The sequence below is a fragment of the Lampetra planeri genome, chromosome 43, assembly GCF_965212315.1.
Source record: "Lampetra planeri chromosome 43, kcLamPlan1.2.h2, whole genome shotgun sequence".
In the NCBI taxonomy this organism is placed as follows: domain Eukaryota; kingdom Metazoa; phylum Chordata; class Hyperoartia; order Petromyzontiformes; family Petromyzontidae; genus Lampetra; species Lampetra planeri.
In genome coordinates this window covers 6681336-6707066 of record NC_136149.1, presented here as the reverse complement: position 1 = coordinate 6707066, position 25731 = coordinate 6681336, and the positions used below count along the sequence as shown (strand labels likewise).

Genomic DNA, 25731 nt, shown 5'->3' with positions numbered 1-25731 from the left:
TCTCAGCATCACCCCGGATTCTGGTCCTAGCTTGATCAGCTCTTGGCTCCCTTCTAGCTTGGCAAGGTACGTTAGCAGGAGCGTGAGCAGGAGGGCTGCCATTTCCTGGAAAACATGTTACATATTATTGTAGTGTGATATGCCCATTAGTTTAGTTCCCCCCCCCCCCCTTTTTCCACCTTTATTCCTCATCTTGCTCCACCAGCACAGGGTACGGTTTGATTTGGTTGATGTGCACCCACTTGTATTGCTGCTCTCTTCCTGTCTTTGTGATTTTTAGCTGATATACGACTGGGGACATTTTGTCAACAACCTCGTGTGGTCCTGTCCAGGAAGGCAGGAATTTCCTGCACTTCTGTTTCCTTTTCTCGTAATTGAGGTACCACACCTGGTCTCCTAGCTGGTATTCTGCGTGGCTGGCTTTTTGGTCATAGTATGCTTTGCTCCCCTGAGCCTCTACTTGCAACTGGTCCCTGACCATAGCGAATGTGCTCTGTAGGTGACTATTGAATCCCGTCAGGTATTCAGTTGGCGTCATTGCCGTCGGGGTCTCGTCCTCCGCTGGGACATATAACAGGTGTACTGGGAGGGTCATTAGCCTCCCTGTCATGATCTCGAAGGGTGTCCTGCCTGTAGCTCGGTTGGGTGTGGCTCGCATGGCCATCAAGACTAGGGGTAGTCTCGTATCCCAGTCGCGGCCCGTGGTAGACACATATTTCTTTAGGAGGCTCACGATGGTCCTGTTGGCTCTTTCCACCTGTCCTGAGGATTGTGGATGGTATGCGACATGTAATTGTCTTTTTACTCCCAACATCTTCCACACTTCTGTGATGACCTCGGCTGTGAAGTGGCTTCCTTTGTCTGAATCGATCGTTGACGGTAGGCCCCATCTACTGAATATTTGGTTGATCAGTAGGATAGCGGTCGTTTCCGCGGTGTTGTTGGGTGCTGGTAAACACTCTGTCCATTTAGAGAATGCACAGGTCACAGTTAGCATGTACTTGTTCCCTTTGGTTGATCGGTTGACAGGTCCTATCCAGTCGATTTGTAGGTTGGACCAAGGATAATCTGTTCCCCTCCTCTGTAGGGGTGCCCTATGCTGTGAGGTCGTTGGCTGGTACTTACAACACACGAGACAGTTGGACACATGTTTGTGTATGTCTTCCCCCATTTTTGGCCAGTAGGCCACCTGTCGCAGCATCTGTCCCGTATTCACCTCGCATCGGTGGCCGCTGCACGGTTCATTGTGGGCGTGTTGTAACATTATTTCCCGATATTGAGAGGGGACTACCCATCTAGGTCGACCGTCTTTTTCGTTTGTGTATACCAGTAGCCCTTTCCGCATTGAGAACCTTTTGATTTGGCTATGCATGATCTCGAGCTCTTTGTTGTCATTCAAGTTGTCAGTAGTGATTGGTTTTCCTGCTGGATCTTGGATATGATCGGCGAGTGTCTTTAGTGTTTCGTCCTCTTGTTGCATTCTGATCAGGTCTTCGGAAGGCTGGGCACTGTTCAATTGGGGTCTGGTTCCAGCTTCTGCCGGGTTCTTCCCACTTCTTGTGACCAGTCTTATCACGGCGATGTCTTGGTTCGTCGACTCTTGTTGTCCGTCTCTGTCGGTTTGGTCTTCTAGCTTCCACGGGGTGCCTTCCAGGCTTCCCACTTTTGCTATGGCATCTGCTTGGTCGTTCCCAGTTTTCTCTTGACCAGGTATCTTGGAGTGCCCTTTGACTTTCTTCCAAAATATCTTCATATCCTTGTTCTGAACCATCTTATCTATGGCCTCGAATAGTTCTCGATGGTGAATTAGTTTATTCCTATGGTTCTTCATCTCGTTTTTTTTCCATATGGGTAGGTGGTGCAGGAAGCTGTGCTGTACGTAGTTGGAATCAGTGCACACCACCATGGTCCGTATTTGGTTATCGGATGCCATTTGGACAGCGATGTGTACCCCGACCAACTCTGCATACTGGTTTGACTTTGGTCCCAGCTGAAATCCCTCTTGAATCCCTGTGAGTGGGCCAGTTTCCCAAATGACTCCTGACCCAGCGTGAAGCTTGTTCTCCCTCATCTGGGAGCATCCATCGATGTATACCACTGGTAGGTCGGCACATGTCTCCTTCCTGAAGGGCAGGTACCTGTTGTCCTCCGGAGGTATCTTTTCGTCCTCTGCTTCTACGCTGTCAAAGGTACAATCATGTAAATCGGCAAGACCTTGGGCCATTGGACTTTTCTTGTTTTTTGCGTATTTCACTGTGATTGGTAGGCCTTGGAGTGTCAGTGCCCAGCTGGCTATTCGGCTGCTGGTTACGCGGCCCTCTCGAATCTTCTTACTGTTGAGGTATGCCAAGGATTCATGATTCGTTTCCAGGATGATCTTCTCTCCGTTCAACAAGTTCCGAAAATGTTGTATGGCCCAGATGTTTCCAAATATCGCCTTCTCACACTCGGAGAACTTCATCTCCACTCCCCGGAGGGCTTTGCTGGCATAGGCAATAACTCGTTTCTCTGCTTCCTGTCTCTGGTACAGTACCGAGCTGATACTATGATCTGAGTATGCGGTCTCCAGGTAGTATTCTTTCCCTTTCTCTGGGTATGCTAGACAGGATGCCTCTGTGATCTGTCGTTTTAATTCTTTTTCTGCGGCTTCCTGTTCCTGTCCCCACTCCCATGGTTCGTCTTTTTGCAGTAGTTTGACTAAGGGTCGAACGATTCCTGCGTAGTCGTCCACGAACTGTCGAAGGTAGTTGCAAATCCCTAAGAAGCTCCGAAGGGTCGTGACTGTGGTGGGCGATTTGAGTGCGAGGAGGGCTCCAAGTCTTTTGGTTTGGGGTAACATTCCCTCAGTGCCGACCTGGAGCCCGAGGTAGTCCACCCTTTTGCGTGCCCACTGTCCTTTTTGTATTGAAATCTTTGCGCCTGCTTCCTTTAACTGCTCGAGGGTATGCTGGAGGCTCTCGAGGTGTTCTTCCCATGAGGAGTCCTTGACCAGTATATCGTCGACATAGACGATGGTACCTCGCTCTTTTGCGTCGTCCATTGCCTTGTGTAGGAATATGTTAAAGTCCGCAGGTGAATTTGAGTATCCAAATGGACATCGGTTCCAAGTATACTGTATTCCATTGAATGTAAATGCCAACTTGTATTGATCCGCTTCTTTCACGGGCATGGTCCAGAAGCCATTTGATAGATCCATGGTGGTGAGAATTTTTGCGCCTTTTATTTGGTTGAGATTCTGGTCGATCTCTGCCATTGGCCATCGAGACAGGGGAACCGTTTTGTTGAGTTGCCTATAGTGGATGGTGAGTCGCCACTTGCCTGTGGGTTTCAATACAGGCCAAATCGGTGAGTTGTAGGTTGAGTTGCATTCTCGAATTATATTCTTCTTGAGTAGGTTCTCCAAGGTTTCTTGGATTGATTCGTAGGCAGCCAGTGGAATCTTGTATTGTTTCACATATACCGCTGGCGCTCCTTCCAGTGTGGGAATAGATACCACGTGTAGGTCGGTTTTGCCGCAATCATAGGGGTCTTCTGAGAACAGGAAGTGGTATTTGTGGAGCAGTTGACGAAGCTCATTTCGTTGAGTGTCGTTCTCGAGGGCGTCTGCTGCTTCAATTTGTTGTTCGATTTGTTCTTCTATTATGGAGACTCCTTGTCCTGGGTCTGGGTCCAAGGCCTTCGTGGTTTCGGGCGGCTCGGTTGAAAGTTCCTTTTGCGTTACTATCGGTTGAGTTGCCTTGGCTTCATCCGAGGGTAATACGCTCTTGCCCTTGTGTTCTCCTTCATCGGTTTGCAGTTCGTCGGTTTGGCCTCCAGGGGGCGGTATATACTCCATGAGGGGACGGTCATTTGGTGATACTGACTCTAAGTCGGCTTCCTTTCGGTCTTCTCTCAGTCTGTTAGTCATTAGCTGAGTGATTCGAATTCCTGCTGGGAGCTCGTCTTCGTTCCTGATTGTTGTTGATAGGTCGTTGAGCTCTTGTGTTATCACTTGGATTCCCGTGGAGTCTCTCATAACGTCTTCATCTTCTGAGTCCCTTTGTTGCTCCGGCATTGACTGTGCCCAAATTTGTCGGGATTCAAGGTTCATAATGGGTTTCAGGCGATTCAGTAGTTCTATCCCAATGATCAGCTCTTTTCCGGGGTTCCGTACGACATATAGGGGATGGTTCATGTTGATTTTGTTGAATGTCAACTTCGTCATAACTTTGCCCAATGGTCGCATGTGGGTCCCTTCACATCCTGAGTAGGTAATTTTACTTGGCATCATCTGTAGTGTTTCATTCTTCCTCTGGAGGGCAGTCTGGAGTTCGTCAAATAATTCTCTGGATATCATGGATATTCCTGCTCCAGTATCACAACGGCCCTGGCTGGTCAGGGTGTCTTGCAGTATTACTTCCACGTGGACTCGTCCGACTGGTCCTACGGGAATCAATTCCCCCAGATGGTACCCTTTTCCCTCTGGTACCACTTCGGTGATCGCTTCGGGGCTTCTTGTCTTCCCTACGTTCACTTGGGCTACCTTTGCGCTGGGTGTGTCCTCCTCCTGTGTGGGTATAGTTGGTATTCTTCCCTTCGCTATTTGCATGGGAGTCTTCATACTCCCTAGGAGCTCTTTTTCCATCCTAATGTGGTGAGCATATCGATTCCTGTTAGCTAACGGTGGTCTATGCTCTATTGCTAGTGGAGGCGGCAGTGGGGGACGATATGGTGACTGGTTTGGTGGGCGTCGGCCTCCGCGGGGTAGGTATGGCCCGTCACTCGCTTTTCCTCCTCCATAATTCCAGCCTCCGCCCTCTTCTGCATTCCATGGTGGTGGCGGCTGTGGGTGCCAGGTTCCTCTGGCCTCGTTCCTCCCCCCACGTGGAACGTTATTCAGCGTGTTGTGGACGGGTGTTGATTCTATTGGGTTAGGCGCCCTCTCCTGGGGGAATTCATGTCCACCCCGTGTGGCTCTACTATTATTCCTTGGAGATTCGCTTCCCTCCAGATCGAGGCATTCTTTATCTCTGGTGACGATGTGGGTTTTGGCTATGCTAGTGGTTTTCCGTCCGTTCACCCAGGCCGTGTGGGCCTTGCTTTCAATCTGGCGTAGGGAGGCAGTCTCGGGGTCCAACATCATTCCTACTATTCTCACTATTTCAGGTCTCAATGATTGGAAGAACATCACTTTTAAGACTGTCTTATCTCCCTGGGCATTGTCCACGTCCCCTGCGTAATATGCTTTCTTAAGGCGTAGGAGATAATCTCGTGGGTCTTCGTCTACACGCTGGGTCATCAACTTTGCCGCGTTCAATCCTTCGGATAGTGTGGAGTATTCCCCAAATCTCTTAACTACTGCTCGGCTCAATTGTTTAAAGTCACTCTTCACCCTATTTGGCAGGGAGGCTACCCATGGTCTGGCGGGTTCATGTAGGCTCCTTGATAATAAACATGCCTTTTCTGCTGATTTACCCAGACCCCGGATCTTAGCCTCCTGTTCTACTGTAGCTATGTGAGTGTGTATATCCCTGTTCTTGTTATGTGGATCGAAATAGGGAATTCTCACGAGTGCTTTGTCCATTAGTTTTAGTGTCTTACTGTTAAAAGTGTGTTGTTCGTCATCAGTGGTGTCGGTTCCTGAGGAGTGCTCACTTGAGCTACCCTTGTCTCCACTATCACTGTTGTCATGTTTCCCGTGTCTGTGTCGTGATCTCCCTCTGTCCGAGGATTCGTATCTGTCCCGTTGCTTGTGTCTCTTGTTTTCCTTACGTGGGTCTTGTGCGGTGTCTATGTGGTGAGTGTTTTTGTCCTTGACCTTCATGCTGCCTACTACGTGTGTGGTGCCTGCTAGGTGAGGTGTTGTATTTATGTTTGTTTCGTGCTTCATGGTTATCGGGATTCTTGTCTCTGTCATCTGTGGTGCGGGTGGTTTTGCGTGGGTGATTTTTACGGGTCATGCGTCCCTCTGGTGAGCTCTCTCTGTTACCCATGTCGTGTTGATAATGTTTACGTGAGGTGAGTCTCTCTGGTGAGCTGTGTCTGTCATCTGCATCATGTCGGTCATGTTTGCGTGAGGTGTGTTCCTCTGGTGAGCTCTCTCTGTTACCCATGTCGTGTTGGTCATCGTCAGAGGAGTCAGTGTCAGATGAGCCGTCACCATCACGGTGGCTCTGCTTAACATAACTTTTGTAGTGCCTTTTGCACCTGTAACGTGGGTCAACTTGGCTCGGTGATTTCTGCTTATCCCATGGCTCATGCTTGTGTGATGTGCGTCTCTCTGGTGAGCTCCTGTTACCCGTGTCGTGTTGGTCGTGTTTGTGCGAGGTGCGTTTCTCTGGTGAGCTCTCTCTGTCATCTGCATCATGTCGGTCATACTTGCGTAGCGTGCGTCTGCCTGGTGTGCTGTTTATGTCATGTTTCCCGTCTTGCACCAGCTCCGCCCTTTTCCGCCCTATCATTACAGTGTATCCTGATGACTTAGGGTTAATTATTTGTCTCTCTCTAACGTTGGGGTGGTCGGCCTCATGTTTTCCCGTTTGTATTATTATTTCCTCTTCTCTCTCCTCGATTTGCGAGGGTGTTACTTTATCAAAATTGCTTTGCACAGTAGCCATACTCATTGTGGGATCTGGCCCTGGGCTACGTCCACGTGGCTCGGAGTGTGGTAAATTGTTACTCCCGTATGTGTTCTGTGTATCAACGTCTGGGTGTTTCACTGGTGCATTTAGTGCGGATTCTTTCTCTCTCACGAGGGCGTGCAGACACTCTACCTGCTCCATTAAGGACAGTTTCTCTTGTCTTTCCCTTTCAAATTTTTCCTCATTCCATAATCTTTCTCTGTCTGTCTGTGCGAGGAGATACGAGTCTACCCTCGCTATTTCTGCAATTTTTACGTCACGTTTGGCTTTGCCACATTTCATCACGTCCTTAAGTAGTTTCCTTCTATGGGCCTTAACATCTTCTGTATGGCTCCCCTCCCATATATCTCTCTGCTCCGTCTGCTGGCTAGCAGTCCGTCCAGTACGTTTTAACACAAATTCCCGATATTGTTTTTCCATAGATTCTATCTCCTCCTCAGAGGTCCACTCTGTATCAGTGTTATGCGTTGGTGTGTCAACCTCAGAATGTTGTGGATCCTGTGCCATCTCTATTACGTAGTGTGGTTAATAGACTTAAGAGTGTATCTTAATTCTAACATCTCATGTGCGGCGTGAGTTACTCTAGAATTCCCCTTCAGAGCACATATAAACAATTGTATCACAGGATGCGTCAGTTCAACTCGAGCAAATAATCTCAGCCCAGCTGTCTTTGTTATACTCTGCTACTCTGGTATTTCCCTTCAGAGCGCGTTTTGTTTGTATACCCCCGTTTACAATCACAAGGCAACGTTAGTTCACAACACTTTGATTAACACAACAGTGATTCGTTCCTGAATTCATGCATAAACTGTCTGCGAGAGATCCCGGACGAGCCCCCATTATGTTGTATATGTTGGTTATCAAAATTTGTTATGTTGTATGCGTGCGTGGGTGAAATTATTATGTTGTATATGTGGGTTATGAATATTCAGTGAAAATAATAATAATCAAATGAAATTTGGCCAAATGTGTAATTATCCGGAAATATGTTAATTTATGTAATTATGCACATTTAATTATGCCAATTCGAGAGGTAATCGTAGTAATTATGCGAGTGGGTGTAATTATGATAATGCAAGTCGTTATGATAACCAGACCCCGCCTCGGTGACGAGGGTGGGTTATCGATCGGAATAAGGCAATTAATCGTATGCAGTTATGCAGGTGTGGTGTAAGTATGCAAGATTAACTTAGATTAACTCGGCATCGTTGTCTAGGTTCGTCTCATTCTCGCTTTAACATTCCCAGAGTGGGTATTCGTGGTTATATTTTAGGTCCCCGGTTCACCCCGTTATCGCTTTAACATTTACTGAGTATGTATTAGTGTGTTTATTAAGGTCACCAAGTTCAGATCTCAACGCAGAAGCAGATCTTATGCATAGATTTCAGGAAAGAATCACACAACCACTTCTGTATTAATCAATTTATTACTAATTCAACCTCAACTATGATATAGTATGCGAACTCTCAATCCCGGAACGTCAACACGGCATCAATACAGTATCATCAACGATTGTCTGATTTCACTTTGACAACGGCACATGGATCCCGCATAACGCGATGGTTGTTAGTGAGAGAGAGAGTCGTTAAAATATGCAAATACTATGCTAAGAAAAACCTTAACGTTAATGAATGATTATACTCAATATTGTTCACGCAGTACCGCACTCCTTATTGATCATACGCAACCCTTATCACGTTGTTAGCACCTTGGGTCACGGGACAGTTGAATATTCTGTAGAGGATGCGAGTACGTGCGGCGATTATGACTGAAAGATACTTGAAAGATTATACGGCGATAAAAAAAACACAATCAAAAACAGTTATTATTCTTAAAGGCACCAATCTCAACAGATACATCGGCAGGTTATCTGACAACAGAATGGCTCGGAGTAAGGGCCTGCGACGGTGCTCCTTTCCCGAAGATCGTTATCTTATACCAAGTTTACTAATTGGGGACCAGATCACCTGATAAGGATCTGGTGGGCCACCACTCCCCACGTGAGCGTGGCTCAGCGGAAGGAGGTGCCAAGAATCAATTCGTATTGATGGATCTGTTGGGAATTTATGCGATTAAGAGTACAGCCCACTAAATATTAAAGATAAAAATTACGAATACACTTATACGACGGATGGCCATCACTCGGTCTCGTTGTGATGCCTTCACAGCCACGGATGGCTTATGGGTTCGAGTGTGTTTGAGTGGTAAAAGTTGTCTTGAATAGTCAGTGTTCGGTGTCGGTTCTTTATGTCAAACAGACGCCTGGTGGTCGTGTGGTGAGGGGGCGGTGCACGTCATACGTATCAGTCGCTCCCCTGTCACCGTGGTGAACTGGTTCGGATGCCCGTTGATACGCTGTCGCAGTTCGGAACCCGGTCGGTAGGTGGCGCCCACAGCTCGCTCGCAGCGTGCAGTGTTGGGTCGTCGACCAGGGTGAGCACGGAGCCTCGTCGCCAAACTGCGACCCTCACCACTCCGGCGGCAGCAGAGACCTCCGACTCGGCAGAGGTTGACCCACGCAGGCCGAGTTGAGCTGTCAAGCGGGTCTTGCCCGCCTGCAGAGGAGATGGGGAGCCGCTTGAGTCGAGCCCCGAGAGCCGGCTCCGGTGAGCCGATCGAACTCGGCTGAGTCCCAGACGAGCTGAAGATGAGTCGAGCCGACCCGCTGGTCGCAGCTCGCTCCTGAGTCGACCCTCCCGGTCGAGCTGGTTTCCAATGCTCAGGGTTCTCTCTTTTATGCCGAAAAATCCCTTTTGGATCCTGCCCACAAGGCGGGGTTTCTTTCGATTTTTGCTGTGTCAGGATCTGTCCGTAGGTAGGTGTGTCCATGTGTGTGTCCGTACGTCCGTATGTCCTTGTGTGCATCACCCACGGTATATTCCGTTGTCATACTCCCTCCATAAAATCCACGAGCAAACAATCAGATGTTACAAATTGCCTCGAAGTCGTCTCTCTGTCTGGGTGCGATATTATCTCTTGTCTGGCCTTCTTCATGAACCAAAACACAGACGTTACAAATCGTCTCATAGGCGTCTTTGTCCGTGTTGCACGACCTGGAGGGAGGGGCAACACTCCCTCCGACCCTCACCGACGCACAAAGAAATGGTTAAAAAGTTTTAACATTTGTCCCTTACCATTTCACAGTTATGATTCTGTATGTAACCTAAGGTCTGTCGTTTCCCATCGTGGTGCTTGACTCAAGTGGAGGTGTTTCCCCGAGCGTATACACACTCCTATCCCGCGCTGCGGGGATACAAAGACGGCCGGGATCTCCCTTTCTCTCCGACCCTGGGTTTAACATCGCTCTTTTATTATGTATTTTATATTCGACCTGGTGGTGATTCATCCCGCATATGCTTCGGGTCGAGTTTTATAGAAAGTATTAAAGTATGGAAATAACATTTCATATCAATAACTTTAGCCTACTCTGTTGTTAAATTCCGACTTTAACGTTACTTTAATAGCAATACAGAATAATTGAGCTTTTTGTCTTAACTAGGCGAACGCGAACTTCTGGTGACCCCCGCAGCCTTGTTGTTCAGCTGAGTCTGCATCCTTGAGAGATACACAACACTCTTATTCTCGTCTCACTGTGGCCATCCAACCTTCTGCTCTGGGAGTGTTATTCTTAATCAGCTCCCTCCCCTGTGCACACAGCCTTGAGCTGACCCACTTCCTTGGCCTTTTTGGGTTTATCTTTGCTCCCTCAGCTGCAGGAGGACAAGGCGTATTTCTACCTCCTCCCTGTGTGCACGTGTTCCAACTAGCTCGGAATCCCTAAACACACAATCAGTGATGATTCCTGGCTTTCTGTGGTTGTGATTTAGACAAAGGCGCCTCTGCTTCCTTCCATTGCCTTTGAGTTGACACTGCCCTATTATTCGCCCATGTGCTGAGGTCATAGAATTCGTTTTGACTTCAGTAATATTAACATTCAGTATTGGATTAGCAAATGGGCAATGGTTCATTGATGTAGCTCGCAGCCTGGTCTCCAATTTGAGCGAGCGCGAGGATCGATAATTTAGCCTACTCTGTTGTTGAATTTCGAATTTTGACGTTACTTTAAAACCATGCAGGATGGTTGGGCTTTTTGCCTTAACTATGTCTGGCTGACTCTCCCACTGTCTCTGCCGCCTGCACGGGTGACATGTGCCCGTTCATCAGGCCTTATCTTTCCTTGAAGCAAGGTTGCAAATTCTGCCATCCTAGCCCTCCTCCAGTTCATTACTTAACAACCCCTGGTGTTTTGCAGTTTGCTGCGCTTTGGTGTGTTTTCATTCATTATAAAAAAACAAGTAAAAAGATAATATATAAAAATATCATCAAATATTATTAATATCAATTTTGGAAGAAGGGGTTAGTATACAACAAGAGGCCGCGCTTTGGTGGATCCACTGATCAGAGCCCCCACTCCATTTCCACGCGACGTGCAGTCGCACAGCGCCAATCCCAGTGCGGTGTCTATGAGGGGCTAGAGTGCGAGATGTGTGTTTGTATTTCAGGGACATTACGCAACAACTGAAATGGTCCTGCCTTACCCCGCCCCTCACCCCATTCACCAACACCGATTTACCACAGTGGTGAAGTATGGGGAATCAAAACATTAGAAAATGTTAACGTATTTTGTTTAACCAGATGAGATGAAAACTCCAAGAGACCAGGATGAAGTCTATTTTCAAAGGATCTAGATCACCTGAATGACAAGAAAAATAATGAAAGTACAGAATCAAGCAAATAGTAATCTCACCTGAAACAATTGCGTCACGAGAAATAAAAAACTATTTCACGAAAATAAATGTTGAATGAGTATTTTTTCGCCTAAATCAAACCCCCAAACAGACTATTTTTGACTTTTATATATACTGTATAGATAGATCGTAACTCGCATTGGATTTGTGATCAAGTTTCCCGGCAAGAGGACGGTGAGTGGCTTCTTCACGACAACACTGAATATCACAGAGAAAGTCAAACTCAGCCACCCTCCTCCTTCTCATTATCAATCATCATCGCCACTGCATCTATCATCACCATTACCCCACACAGCATAAGGGATTCATCTCATTGAGCGGATGCGCGGGATTGGTCAGATTCGCACGTGGAGACTCGAAGAGTCATGTGACGTGAATAAAACAGGTCGATACAATTATGATTAACATCCACAGCACAGGTGCATACAATTATGAGTGACGTCACCAGCACAGGTGAATGTGGTCATTGGTGACGTCGCCAGCATAGGTGACTATTTAAGCCCCGCGCAAGGGGACTGTTGTGGTCGCTGCTTGTCTCAACATCCTGGTGAGTGCCGTCTCTTGGCGTCTTGAATACGGAGGGACCTCCTGGAGACGACATTCGTGGATTTTTTTTGCGTTGGTTCGAGATGGAGGCAGCTGCTCAAGTCTGGGTCCTGATTTGTTAAAAAAAGCCATTTAATCTCGAGGCTGTCTCCTGCAAGCAATATTCGTATTCTGTGGAGGGTTTCTGCTCGGAGTTAACCCGTGTAGAGTGTATACGCGTGCGTAATGTGAACGGTAGTGTAGCGGTTGGTGTACTGGGATCATGAACCCGGTGACCCGAGTTTGATACTCGGCCAACACCCGCAGAGTATTCTTAGCCAGTCCTGGGCCTTCCTTTGGTCGACTTGGCCGCCAAATGAAGACTGTGGTTGTGAACTTCATTACTTGGCAGACAAAGGTGGGCGGGCGCAGTGCTGGCCAACCACCTCGTGTGGTGTGCTGGCCTTGAATGGATTATCTCAAGTCTAAAGGTGTCATGCGGGTGATATTTTTTTTTCTTTTGCGTTATCGTTGTGTAATGTACGTGTTCATTTGAAAGAATCTCGTGATGCCTTCATCTGCCGCCGCCATGGAGGATCTGAGCGCTGTCATGGACATCTTCGTGCGCGAGTTCTGCGCCAGCTGTGAAGGAGGCGCGGGGAGCATCTCCATGAGGAAGCACGCGCTGCAGAATCTGCTCGTGAAGCACATGCGGCCCTACCTGGCGGTGGGTTTCCTGCGGGCTCCACGCGGCAGCACCGCGCACACGTTTCTCGAGCCGTGCGCGTCACCGACTGCGTCTCTTCCCACAGCCGCTTGGCTCTGAGATCGCCCACTGGGGAGTCTCACGGCCTGCAGCCGCGAAGGCTCGAGGCGGCGCTCGGGTGCATGATTGAGCGACTGAGCGCGCGTAGCCACTGCTAGGGGTTGATTTGTGACCTGGGCTTTTAATGACCACCATAGCATCTTGGTTAGTATTGATGCAGCACTGAGCAGAGGGATTTGTGCATTGCCTGTAACAAACTGTTCCCGCTGTCACGACTGCAGGGCGCTTGCGACCCGGATGAAGTGCGCAAGATCATGGGGGATCTTCACGAGAACCAAGGTGCCAGCGTGGACTTCCAAGTGTTCATGTCCACGTGGACGAGGATCCTCGTGGCCGGCCATGCCCCGTTCAGGGAGCGCGTGTTCCTCACCAGGGGTCCTTATGGTCCGCCCATTAGTGCTGATAAACCGAAATAAATCTCTTTGAAATATGAGATGAATAATAAAATCGCTTGCAAACTGGTCGGTCCTGGATTTTGTGAATCGTGCGTGTGACTTTGAGAACCAGCGAGCATTGGCTGTGGTTGGCTCTTGGTGCAAATTTGGTTGGGGGCAATGGCGGTGGGCTTCATAGAACCCTCCTATGTTTGCTCGGCCCAAAAGGAGCAACGAGCGTGATACAATCGTTGCATGGTAAGATAATCGGGCTTTGTACTGGTCAAAAACAGGTCCGTGATACGTGGCACTTCACACCCAATTATTAGCGCCCGGAGAAAGGGTGTAGCCATGGAATAATTTTCATTCTTCTATACAAATAACGGTAACCCTTTCGTTTCCAATCTTGATGTATTGGTAGATCTTGCAAAGAATATTAGAGCGGCCAGCCTCGCACCTCAGCGGTCGAATTAAGAAGGGTTTTCTACTGGCGTGCAAGGTTCAGGTTAATCAAGTTCTGGGAGAGACTAACCATGACGTGACCTTATCCCAGCCCTTGCAGACTATGTAAAAATCCTGACTGACATTAAAGATGTCCTCCATCCTCCGATGGCAAGGAGCTATGCTAGCGTGCAGATAAAGACGTAATATTTGATGGAGAACTCACTTTAACCAGAGTTATTCACAGGGCATTGAAATTCAGTTCCCGAAACTTTTGTGGAATCAAAGGCCGAGGAGTGACCACCTTTCGGAGTTGGTGATGCATTCTAACGTGCGATGAATTTATGTGAAAACGCAAAGCTAAGATCGTGGCAAACGTTTTCAGGCATTTTTGGTCGTTATGGGATTGCAGAAAGGGGGTTTGATCATACAATCCTTAGATTGATATGGTTGAAATCCATTAATATGGATGGGGAAAATAAATATATAGACTGTTTCTCAGGAACTACAAATCGCTGCGTCAAGGGAGGCAGCAAATTGACGTGAATTTTGCAGGACGTTATGCGACCTTGGGATCGGATATGCGAACTGGGGTCGAAATAGCAGCAGAGTAAATATATAATTTAATATTTGTTATCCACTCAATTGCCTTAAAATTCAGGGTGGATCTCGTCCATTCCTCCTTTAAAGGAGTGAAGACGGACGCAGCGGGGTGTTTACGATGTGGACGATGGTTTGGGATTTGTGACCGCATTTGCAGGCTGCACAACGTTGATGCGACATTTGTGCATCCGGTGGCTGCATCGCTCATGCCCGGTCCTGTTTCAGAAGATGGTTGACCATTGGTGACGTGAAAGGTTGAACCCGGGAGTATTGACGGTAGGGTCACTGTACGAGATGTTTGTTTGTCGGCCGCGGTCCAGACTTGTGCTTCCATTTCTCGCCTTCATTTGTATTTGTGGAGTGAGGCTGCTGCCGTGATCCAGAGGGGGTGGCGTGATTTTAGGCGAACAGGCGGCGCTGGGTTTATGTCCCAATATATCGAAAGGTGCGAGTTGAGATTTATTTTTAAATCCTTTATATTAAGTTCACTTGCTTGCTTGCGTGCTTGCGTGCTTGCTTACGACCGTGCAAATCTTTCGGTCGTTTTTTAACCCACTTCCCGTGATCCAATCGAGCTGGCATTTTGCACACAGACTCGTTGTGCGTGACAATTAATTTTCGTGAAATTTCTTTTCCAAAATGTTACACTGTTTATGGGGAAATAATTAAATATTTAATTACCAATTGCTTAATGGTGGCAGACAATCATCTGACCCATAGGTGGCAGCCATCTCAAGCCAGAGGACGAGAGGACTCTAGCCGCCCCGATGCCACGCATATAAAGGATTTATAGTGAAAAACTTTGTTTTTACGGGTTAATTTTTTTACTCCCATGTGGAGATGTTCAGTTGCGTGTCGATAACTCGAGTGTGAGCGCTGTGTCCTCAGGTGAGCCATATTTTTTCATCGAAAACACGAGGGGGGCGAGCGTGGTAGTCCACAGCCCCAACTGGTTTCCGCCAGTTTATGGATGATGTTCGTGCGGGTTTTTATCTTGTTGCTCAACTGCTTAACGTGTTGCCTGAACATGAAACTTTGAGCACCACTACAAGGTATTACGGGAGTGGGTCTTGGGTGATGGTTTTACCAGGAAACTCGATCTCCAGCATATTTTTTGCTTCCACGTTTTTGAGATGGAAACCTGAGGATGCTGTCTTGGTTGAGTCGCCCGGAGAAGACAAAAACTGCCAATGTATTGAGGTCGGTGTTCAAGATGTCTTGAGCTGCGTTGAGTGTCGTCGCTTGGCTGGCCAGTGCTAGGTCGTCTGTGTAAATTAACTTGTGGCCGACATGTCGCTGGTGTAAAGATTAAATGGGGCTGGTGCTCATACCGATCCCTGTGGTCGGCCATTTTGTGGAGTCCGTGGGCGACTGACCTTGTTTCTGAGATGGACGCAACATTGTCGGTCACTAAGCATACTGGCGATGAGGCAAACCATTTTTTTCACACTTGATGGTGTTGGCGAGTTTAAAGAGGAGTCCTCAGCGCCACACCGTGTCGTATGCAGAGGACAAGTCTATGAAATCCATAATATAGGTTTTTGGGTTAGATCGCGTAAATATATAAATGTGTCGTCAAAACCCTCCACCACCCGACACAGCCAACTAGTAAGGGTTGTCACGTAAACAGAACATGCCAATTCGTCACTCGTACAGCACACCGATGTGTTGGAGAATCAAGCCACAACATTTACAAACTGAGTACGACATTTCGCCAGTAATTACAACTAGCTTCATCAGTCGACAGCCATATTTGTGGAGAAGTATTACTTTTTCGTTCCTTATATAGAGGCGTAGATGTGATGACCACCCTTCTGCGCTCTTGCACAATGTGGGGGGGGGGGGGATTACTGAGGCAACGCACATTATGCATGTGCATTCTGCGAGCCCTTTAAACTTGTCCTTCCTGTCGATTGTGTTTATTAAAATAGCCCTACCAACGATAATCCCTATTGAAGTACGCTGCCCTTTGTAGGCATGCATTTAAATAATGTATTATTTAATGATTCGCTTCCACGCAGCAATACAGTAGCTATCCGAACGTTTAAAGTTATTTTAACTTCTTTCAATTTCGATAGATTCTCTAATTAGTATTGGCCAGTAGTAGCTAGTTTTGCACGTAAACTTCAACATTATCAAAATCAATTGAGTGTCCTTGTTGGCACGCGTGTTCTGCTACTGCTGACAGTTGCATTTGGGAGAATTTAATATTTATCTGAGGTTATCTTAGTCTCGTGCTGATCATTCGTCCTGTTTGCCCAACATAACATTTACCACACGTGCAGTTAATCCTGTACACACCTTCTGTTGATAGCTTCGGTAATACATCTTTTGTACCAGATATTAGATTCTGTATTTGATGTACCGTGCCAAATCTGACTCGGATGTTTTGTTTTTCCAAACATCTGGATAGTTTCTCAGTTACTCCCACGATGTACGGTATTTTGATCGTCTATGAAAGTCTATGATATCCTATGGGGCAATGTTAAGCGATGACAAACCGGTTCCCTATCTTTTTTCCATTGGCCAATTTTAAGATACTGTATAGGGAACCGGTTCCCATAAAAAGTATACGTGTCAATATGAATAAATCGGAAACTGTTTCACATAAGAAGTATATCGGGCAATGTTAAGAGATAGGGACACACGAAATCGTGCCAGCAGCAACTGTAATGCACGCGACTGTTACATTGCACTCGGCTGATGATGTTGATAACGATGTTGGTGATGATTGATAATGTTGGTGACGATGTTGGTGATGAGTGATTACGCCACAGGAGAAGTGCGTTGGGTAATGCGGATCTGGCACGTGGGTTCCCCGGAGTCTGACCTCGGGGAACGCTTCAGAAGGTTTGCTGCTGAAGGCGGAGCACAGAGAGACCGCGCTCGAGTTGCGATGTTCCCCGCAGCTCAGGTGGCTCCACTGCTCAGAGCGCCGCTCCATTCCCACTCAAAGTGTAGTCACTCAGCGCCAATCCCAGTGTGGTATCCATGAGATGGGCGAGGGAGTGCGAGATCTGTGTTCGTGTTGTAGGGATATGACGCGACAACTGAAACGGTCCTGCCTCCCCTGCCCCTCATCACCAACACCGACTTACCACAGTGAAGGATGGTCAATCAACCCCACACGAATCAAAACATTAGAACAGTGAAATGTATTTTATTTATCCAGATGAGATGAAAACTCCAAGAGACCAGAATAAACTCTCATTTTCAAGTGACCTGGATCATCGAAATGACAAGAAAAACAATTAAAGTACTGAATAAATAAAATAGCAATCTGACCAAAACAACTGCGTCACGAGAAATCCAAGTAATTTTGCACTAAAATAAATGTTGAATGAGTTATTTGCCGCCTCAATCGGCTCATTTAGATTCTAAATTGTAAAGCTATTGTGACTCGCATTGGATTTGTGATCAAGTTTCCCGGCAAGAACGGTGAGTGGCGCCTTCACGACAATAGTGAACGTCACAGAAAAAGTCAAACTCAGCCACCCTCCTCCCTGAATGAGCGGACGCACGGGATTGGTCAGATTCGCACACAGAGACTCGATGAGTCATGTGACGTGAATAAAGCAGGTCGATACGATGATGATTGACATCCACAGCACAGGTGCAGACAATGATGAGTGACGTCACCAACACAGGTGAATGCGGTAATTGGTGACGTCGCCAGCATAGGTGAGTATTTAAGCCCCACGCGAGAGGACTTTTGTGGTCGCTGCTGGTCTTTACATCCTGGTGAGTTCCATCTCTTGGCGTCTTGAATGCGGAGGGACCTCCTGGAGACGACATCCGTAGAATTGTTTGCGTAGGTTCGAGAAGGAGGCAGCTGCTCAAGTCTGGGTTCTGTTTTGTTAAACAAGTATAACCCGTAAAAACAAAGTTTTTCACTATGAATCCTTTATATGCGTGGCATTGGGGCGGCTCGAGTCCTCTCGTCCTCTGGCTTGAGATGGCTGCCACCTATGGGTCAGATGATTGACTGCCACCATTAAGCAATTGGTAATTAAATATTTAAACAAATTTCCCTAAACAGTGTAAAATTTTGGAAAAAATTTTTTCACGAAAATGCATTGTCTGTGTGCAAAATGTCAGCTCGAGTGGATCACGGGGAAGTGAGTTAAAAATCGACTGAAAGATTTGCACGGTCCTAAGTAAGGATTTAAAAAGCCACTTAATCTCGCGGCTGTCTCCTGAAAGAAATATTCGTATTCTGTGGAGGTTTGCGCCTCTGAGTTAACCCGTGTAGAGTGTATACGCGTGTGTAATGCGAGCGGTAGTGTAGCGGTTAGCGTGCTGGGATCATGAACCCGGTGACCCAAGTTTGATACTCGGCCAACACCCGCAAGGTATTCTTCACCAGTCCTGGGCCTTCCTTTTGGTCGACTTGGCCGCCAAATGAAAACGTGGTGTGGTTGTGAACTTTACTAAACGGACAAAGGTGGTGGACGGGCGTAGTGCTGGCCAAACCACCTCGTGTGGTGTGCTGGCCTTAAATAGATTATCTCAAGTCTAAAGGCGATATGCGGGTGATTTCTTTTTTTTTTGCTTCATCGTTGTAATGAGTACGTGTTCATTTAAAGGATCTCGTGATGCCTACATCTGCCGCCGCCATGGAGGATTTGAACGCTGTCATGGACATCTTCGTGCGCGAGTTCTGCGCCAGCTGTGAAGGAGGCGCGGGGAGCGTCTCCATGAGGAAGCACGCGCTGCAGAATCTGCTCGTGAAGCACATGCGGCCCTACCTGGCGGTGTGTTTCCTGCGGGATCCGCGCGGCGGCACCGCGCACACGTTTCTCGAGCCGTGCGTGTTACCGACTGTGTCTCTTCGCACCGCACTGAGCTACTCAGATCGCGCACTGCGGAAGCCCCACGGCTTGGAGACGCGAAGGCTCGAGCCGGTGCTTGGTTTCCGTTGCTCAAGCGCGCGTAGCCACTGCTAGGGGTTGATTGACTGGGCTTTTAATGGCCAACTTGGCATGTTTGCTGCTCGTACAGCACTGAGCAGAGGGATTGCTGCATTTCCTGTAACAAACTGTTCCCACTATCGTGACTGCAGGGTGCCTGCGACCCGGATGAAGTGCGCAAGATCATGGGGGATCTTCACGAGAACCAAGGTGCGAGCGTGGACTTCCAAGCGTTCATGGCCACGTGGATGAGGATTCTCGTGGCTGGCCATGCCCCGTTCAGGGAGCGCGTGTTCCTCACCAGGGGGCCCTATGGACCGCCAATTGTTGCTGATAAACCGAAATAAATCCCTATTAAATGAGATGAAAATTAAAATTGCTGGCAAACTGGTCGGTCCTGGTCTTCGTGAATCGTGTGTGAAGTTGGGAACCAACGAGCTGTGGTTGGCTCTTCTCGTGTTGCAAATTTGGTTACTGGTGTAGGACTCCTACTGACGCGACAGCTTCTTTGTCTTTCTCGGTTCATTATTAATGCTTATAATTCACATCTCTTTGTAGGCATCACTCAATGTCCCTCTGCTCCGCTGGCTTTGCTCGCTCTCCCACTGCTCCTCTCCTCCAGCGACCCTCCTCTCTACTCTCTCTCCAGCTCGGTCACTCTTTGTTCTCTGCCGTCCCACTCTGTCGTAGCTTTCGCCACCAAGGTCCGTTACTCCGCTGCTTTCCTATACTGTACTCGCTCTGTCCACTGCTACTCTATCTGTATTCTATTTATCTGCTGCTACCCTACTCTGTAATCTCTTTGTCCACTGCTACCTTATACTATACTCTCTTGTCTGCTGCTCTGTCTCTCCCTCTATCTGTCTCTCGTCCCAGGCACCAACCAACTCCCGTTTCTCCCCACGCTCTTTGCCTTTATCCCTGAACCAATTCTCCTTAATTAATTGGACCATCCCCCGCTTTGCTACTCGCCCCCAGCCTCACGTGGTGTTGTTATAGACACCGCTGCGCCAATTCCCGACACCCATACCTCTCGTCCAATCACTGGCCTGCGTCCTTGATTACCTCGGCCATCTGCAGGCCCCCCTTAATTAGCATGCCACATTAATTGGTACAACAACAGTATGTAGCTCCGCGCCCTGTGTCCTCGTTTGCCCTCACTGTCCACCGCGTGCCCGTATCTCAATCCAACACGTAACGCGTGTTTCTCAAGTCCTACACTGGCAATGGCGATGGACTTCATGGCACCTAGGTTTGCTCGGCCCAAAAGGAGCAGCGAGCGTGGCACTATCCTCGGATGGTAAGATAATCGGGCTTTGTACTGTTCAAAAACAGGTCTGTGACACCCAAATTTTAGCGCACCGAGAACGGGTACATCCATGGAATAGAATTTATTCTTCTGTACAAATAGCGGTAATCCTTCCGTTTCTGATCTTGATGTATTGGCAGATCTTGGAAAGAAAATTAGAGCGTCCAGCCTCGCACCTCGGCATTAGAATTGGGTAGGGTTTTCTCCTGGCGTGCGAGGTTCCGGTTCATCAAGTTCTTGGCGAGACTAACCATGAAGTAACCTTATCCCAGCCCTTGCAGACTATGCTAAAGCCTGTGACTGAAATTAAACATGTCCTCCATCCTCCGATGGCAAGGAGCTATGCCAGCGTGCAGATAAAGACTTAATATTTGAAGGAGCTCTCATTTAACCAAAGTTACTCACAGGGCATTCGAATTCAGTTCCTGAAACTTTAATGGAATCAAAGGCCGAGGAGTGACCACCTCCAGTAGTTGGTGGGCCAATCTAACGTGCGATGAATTGATGTGAAAACGCAAGAACTGGCAGTAAAGGGTTTTCAAGCTGGGATCGAGGCAAACGAGCTGAGGAAAAAGTCGAGCACAAGGTCGAAATACACCTGGAGATCTGCTGGAGGCACACAGCTAGGAAACATCACAAGGTTTATGACACCTGTCTAGTTATTGAAAGGTGAGTGAAGTTAATTGTGAAAGAGGTGTTTAAATGAACGTGGAATGTTTTTTGCAAAAAAAAGCAAGGTGGCAGTGTAGGACACGCAAAATCGTGCAGGCAGCGTCTGTAATGCACGCGGGGTTTTCATTGCGCTTTGTTCGTGATGAATGGTAATGACGCCGAAGGGCAAATGGGTTGACTAATGCTGATCTGGCACGTGAATTTGTGTTGGTATCGGAGTCTGACCTCGGGGAAGAATTCAGGCATTTTGTTGCTGAAGGCAGACAGTGGAAAGGCCGCGGTCTGGTGGCGCCATTGCTCGGAGCCCTATTTCCACTCGTGCAACCGCATGGCGCCAATCCCAGTATGGTGTCTATGAGGGGCTCGAGTGCGAGATCTGTGTTTGTATTTCAGGGACATTACGCAACTACTCAAATGGTCCAGCCTTCCCCTGCCCCTCATCCCATTCACCAACACCGATTTACCACAGTGGTGAAGTATGGTCAATAAACACCGCAGGAATAAAAACATTAGAACATTTTAATGTTTTGTTTAACCAGATGCGATGAAAAATCCAAGAGACCAGGATAAAGTCTAATTTGCAAGTGATCTACATCAGCTAAATAACAAGAAAAATAATTAAAGTACAGAATAAAGCAAATAATTATCTCACCAGAAACGACTGCGTCACGAGAAATAAAAAAGATATTGCACTAAAATAAATGATGAATGAGTTATTTTCGCCTAAATCGGCTCAAGTTGATTATACATTTGTAATGACATAGAATCGGTCACTTAGCAGCATAGCGCTTGTTGCTGGCAGGGAAGGGGATCTGCAGTTGCAGCAGCCCTGACTGACAGCAGGTCACGTGATAGACCAGAGAGAAGGATGTAGGGGAAAGGTTACAGAAGGGACACATGGGTGAAGCCCGGGAACCCGCTAGTCGGCTCTAGAAAGGGGACAGGACCCGGGCTGGGAGGATAAAAGGGGACCCGAGTGGGATATCGTGGGGCTGTCGTTTGGAGTGGGATACCGTCGTGCTGATTGACTCTTCGTCGCCGTCTTCATCTTCACCATCTTGACGTCGTCAGTCAGGCATTCTGCCAATGCCTGAGCCCCACGTCCTGGAGCCGCGAAGGCTGGAGTGGCGCTCGGGTCCGTGGCTCGAACGACTGAGCGCGCGAAGCTACTGCTCGGGTTTGATTGTGACTGGGCTTTTAATGGTCACAATTGTATGTTTGCTCTTCATACAGCACTGAGCAGAGTGATTGGTGCATTGCATGTAACAGAAACTGTTCCCGCTATCATGACTGCAGGGTGGGTGCGGCGCGGATGAAGTGTGCAAAATCATGGGGGATCTTCACGAGAACCAAGCCGGCAGAGAGGACTTCCAAGTGTTCATGGCCACGTGGACGCGGATCCTCGTGGCCGGTTATGCACCATTCCAGGAGCGCATGTTCCTCACCAGGGGGCCTTATGGCCCGCCCATTTTTGCTAATAAACCGAATTAAATATTGTAAATCTGAAACAGGATGAAGAATAAAATGTCTTGCCAACTGTTCCCCCGTTGCAGTGACTCGTGTGCGTGAAGCTGTTGGGAAGAGCGTGCAGTGGCTGCCACTCAGATTGGTCCCCTTCCCGTGGTACGGGTTTGGTTTGCACGAATCGGGAGTGGGGACCAAGCCGATGGTCAATGCTAGTGGAGTGCAGATGTTCTGATCGGAGATTGCGGATATCGTGTTGCCGTGGGCACCGCGGCTCATGTCGCAGCTGCACGCACGATGAAAGCAACATTTACACGAAGCCCCCATTCTGCCTGAGGTCCATCAGGCGATTCTGTTGCCAGATGTGTCTTCAGGAGCGACTGCTATACATTCCCATTGCAATGCGACTGCACTTCATGGCTCTGACTTAAAATAACTGCCATAGGCGAATTTTTTAAATAATAATTGAGCTTGTCTAATTATTGCTGTGCAGAATGTTTGCACGACCTATGACAAACGGATGTGGCAGTATTTGTTTAGTTATGTCAATCTACGGATTATTTGGGGAATGAGGATGAACTATGGGACAAGGCATGGACAGTTTTTTCTTCGAATTAATGGGGAAAATAAATGTCGGGTGTTTCTCGGAAGCTACACATCTTACCGTGAAGGTGTTCGCGGTCTTGAACTCGCATCTCAAACCTGATTCGAATGCCCTATAGCTGATATATATGTTACGTAAATTATGAGGTACAAATTTCACGAGATGTCCATTAACTTAATCGTCGTGACGTCAATACGTAGCTCCCCTGCAATCAACCTAAGCGTGTTGACGTCACTGCAGCGGGGTTCGTTACGTCTGTGTCGAATCTATTCTCCGCTATCTTTATGAACGCGTAATTGAATATAATGTAAACATTGCGGGTATCCATCTCGCTCGAGGCATCGACAATGGCTATTAACCGGAATCGATTATTTTCATTGCTGCAATATGTACTGACATCACCACAGGTGTGTATGGAATCAATTATCTGCGTTTTTCCGATTTTTCAGGCATTAGTTATTTGTCGCCTCATTCGGCTCAAGTAGATTATAAATAAAAAATCTATCGTGACTTGCATTGGATTTGTGATCAAGTGTCGCGGCAAAATAACGTCTTCACGACAATAGTGAAGATCACAAAGAAAAACAAACTCAGCCGACCTCCATAATAGAGGTTTTTATGGTTAGATCACGTAAATATATAAATGTATCGTTAAAACCCACCACCACCTGACACAGCCAACTCGTAAGGGCTGTCACGTGCCAAATTTGTCACTAGTCCAGCACACCGGTGTGTTGTAGAGCCAAGTCACAACATTTACAATCTGAGAACGACGTTTCGCCAGTAATTACAACTCGCTTCATCCCAGGCAACCTCATCCTCGTCATCATCATCGGCACTGCTTCCATCACCACCATACCCCGCACGCCCAAGGGATTCGTATGAATGAGGGGTTGCACGGGATTGGTCAGATTCGCACACGGAGACTCGATGAGTCATGACGTCAATAAAACAAGTCGATACAATGATGATTAGCATCACACAGCACAGGTGCACACAATGACGAGTGACGTCTTCAGCACAGGTGAAGGCGGTAATTGGTGACATCATCACCACAAGTGAGGATTTAAACCCCCGCGCGAGAGGTGGTTGAGATTCGGTGGTTTATCATCGTCGCTGTTGTTCCGCCTTTAAATCGCGGTGAGTTCCGTTTCTTGGCGTCTTGAATGTAGAGGGGTCTTGTGGAGACTACATCCGTGATTTTTTTGCGTTGGGGCGAGATGGAGGCAGCTGCTCAAGTCTGGGTCCTGATTTGTTGAAAAGCCACTTAATCTCGCGGCTGTCTCCTGAAAGCAATATTTGTATTCTGTGGAAGGTTGCTGCTCTGAGTTAACCCGTGTAGATTGTATACACGTATGTCGTGTAGCGGTTGGCGTACTGGGATCATGAATCCGGTGTCCCGAGTTTGATACTCGGCCAACACCCGCAGAGTATTATTAGCCTGTCCTGGGCCTTCCTTTGGTCGACTTTGCCGCCAAATGAAAACGTGGTGTGGTTGTGAACTTCGCTGAACGGACAAAGGTGGACGGGCGGAGTGCTGGCCAACCACCTCGTGTGGTATGCTGGCCTTGAACAGATTCTCTCAAGTCTAAAGGTGATATGCAGGTGATTTTTGTTTTTGCTTCATCGTTGTAATAAGTGTACGTGTTCATTTAAAGAATCTCGTCATGCCTACATCTGCCGCCGCCATGGAGGATTTGAGCGCTGTCATGGACATCTTCGTGCGCGAGTTCTGCGCCAGCTGTGAAGGAGGCGAGGGGAGCGTCTCCATGAGGAAGCACGTGCTGCAGAAACTGCTCGTGAAGCACATACGGTCCTACCTGGCGGTGGGTTTCCTGCGGGATCTGCGTGGCGGCGGCACCACGCACGAGTCTCTTGAGCATTTCACGTCAACGACTGCGTCTCATCGCACAGCTGTTGGGCTCTGAGATCGCGAGTTGCGGGGAGCCCCACGGCCTGGAGCCGCGAAGGCTCGAGCCGGCGCGCGGGTCCGTTGCTCGAGCGCGTGTAGCCACTGCTAGGGGTTGATTTTAACTGGGCTTTTAATGGCCACCATCGCACGTTGATTGCTGCTCCTACAGCACTGAGCAGAGCTATTGGTGTATTGCATGTAACAAACTGTTCCATGCTGTCACGACTGCAGGGCGCCTGCAACCCGGATGAAGTGCGCAAGATCATGGGGGATCTTCACGAGAACCAAGGCGCCAGCGTGGACTTCCAAGCGTTCATGGCCACGTGGACGCGGATTCTCGTGGCCGGCCATGCCCCGTTCCAGGAGCGCGTGTTCCTCACCAGGGGGCCCTGTGGTTCGCCCATTGTTGCCGATAAGCCAAAGTAAATGCCTTTTAAAATTTGAATAAAATCGCTGGCAAACTGGTTGATCCTGGTGCGTGTGAAGTTGGGAATCGGCGAGCAGTGGTTGTGGCTGGCTCTTCTCCTGATGCAAATTTGGTTACGGGGAATGGCGGTGGGCTTAATAGAACTCCCTAGGTTTGTTGGCCCCTGAAAATAGAACGAGCATGGCATTATCCTCAGATGTTTGGCGAAATCGGCCTTTGTTTCAAAACAGGTCAGTTATGGGTGGCACTTGGCACCCAGTTATTCGCTCTCCGAAAACTGATTTATCCCTTGAATG

The 25731-nt window shown here is 48.0% G+C and overlaps 3 protein-coding genes across 4 annotated transcripts; all 3 read left to right on the top strand.

The window, feature by feature from the left end:
* The first annotated feature begins 11792 nt into the window (after window positions 1–11792).
* LOC144732714 (uncharacterized) lies at window positions 11793–13180 on the top strand. Of its 2 annotated transcripts, none has more exons than XM_078614300.1 (3): window positions 11793–11915; window positions 12453–12620; window positions 12941–13180. In XM_078614300.1, the coding sequence occupies exons 2-3, from the start codon at window positions 12462–12464 to the stop codon at window positions 13133–13135; spliced, it is 354 nt and encodes a 117-aa protein (XP_078470426.1). In that variant the 5' UTR covers window positions 11793–11915; window positions 12453–12461; the 3' UTR covers window positions 13136–13180. The 2 variants fall into 2 exon arrangements, with proteins under 2 accessions (XP_078470426.1, XP_078470425.1); XM_078614299.1 differs by lacking the exon at window positions 11793–11915 and adding an exon at window positions 12255–12311.
* Window positions 13181–17830: 4650 nt separating this feature from the next.
* LOC144732713 (uncharacterized) lies at window positions 17831–19438 on the top strand. Its single transcript, XM_078614298.1, has 3 exons — window positions 17831–17878; window positions 18724–18891; window positions 19200–19438. The coding sequence occupies exons 2-3, from the start codon at window positions 18733–18735 to the stop codon at window positions 19392–19394; spliced, it is 354 nt and encodes a 117-aa protein (XP_078470424.1). The 5' UTR covers window positions 17831–17878; window positions 18724–18732; the 3' UTR covers window positions 19395–19438.
* Window positions 19439–24087: 4649 nt separating this feature from the next.
* On the top strand, window positions 24088–25472 carry LOC144732657 (uncharacterized). The gene is made up of 3 exons (XM_078614183.1): window positions 24088–24236; window positions 24755–24922; window positions 25240–25472. Exons 2-3 carry the CDS (start codon window positions 24764–24766, stop codon window positions 25432–25434), a joined length of 354 nt encoding a protein of 117 aa, XP_078470309.1. The 5' UTR covers window positions 24088–24236; window positions 24755–24763; the 3' UTR covers window positions 25435–25472.
* The last annotated feature ends 259 nt before the right edge of the window (window positions 25473–25731 follow it).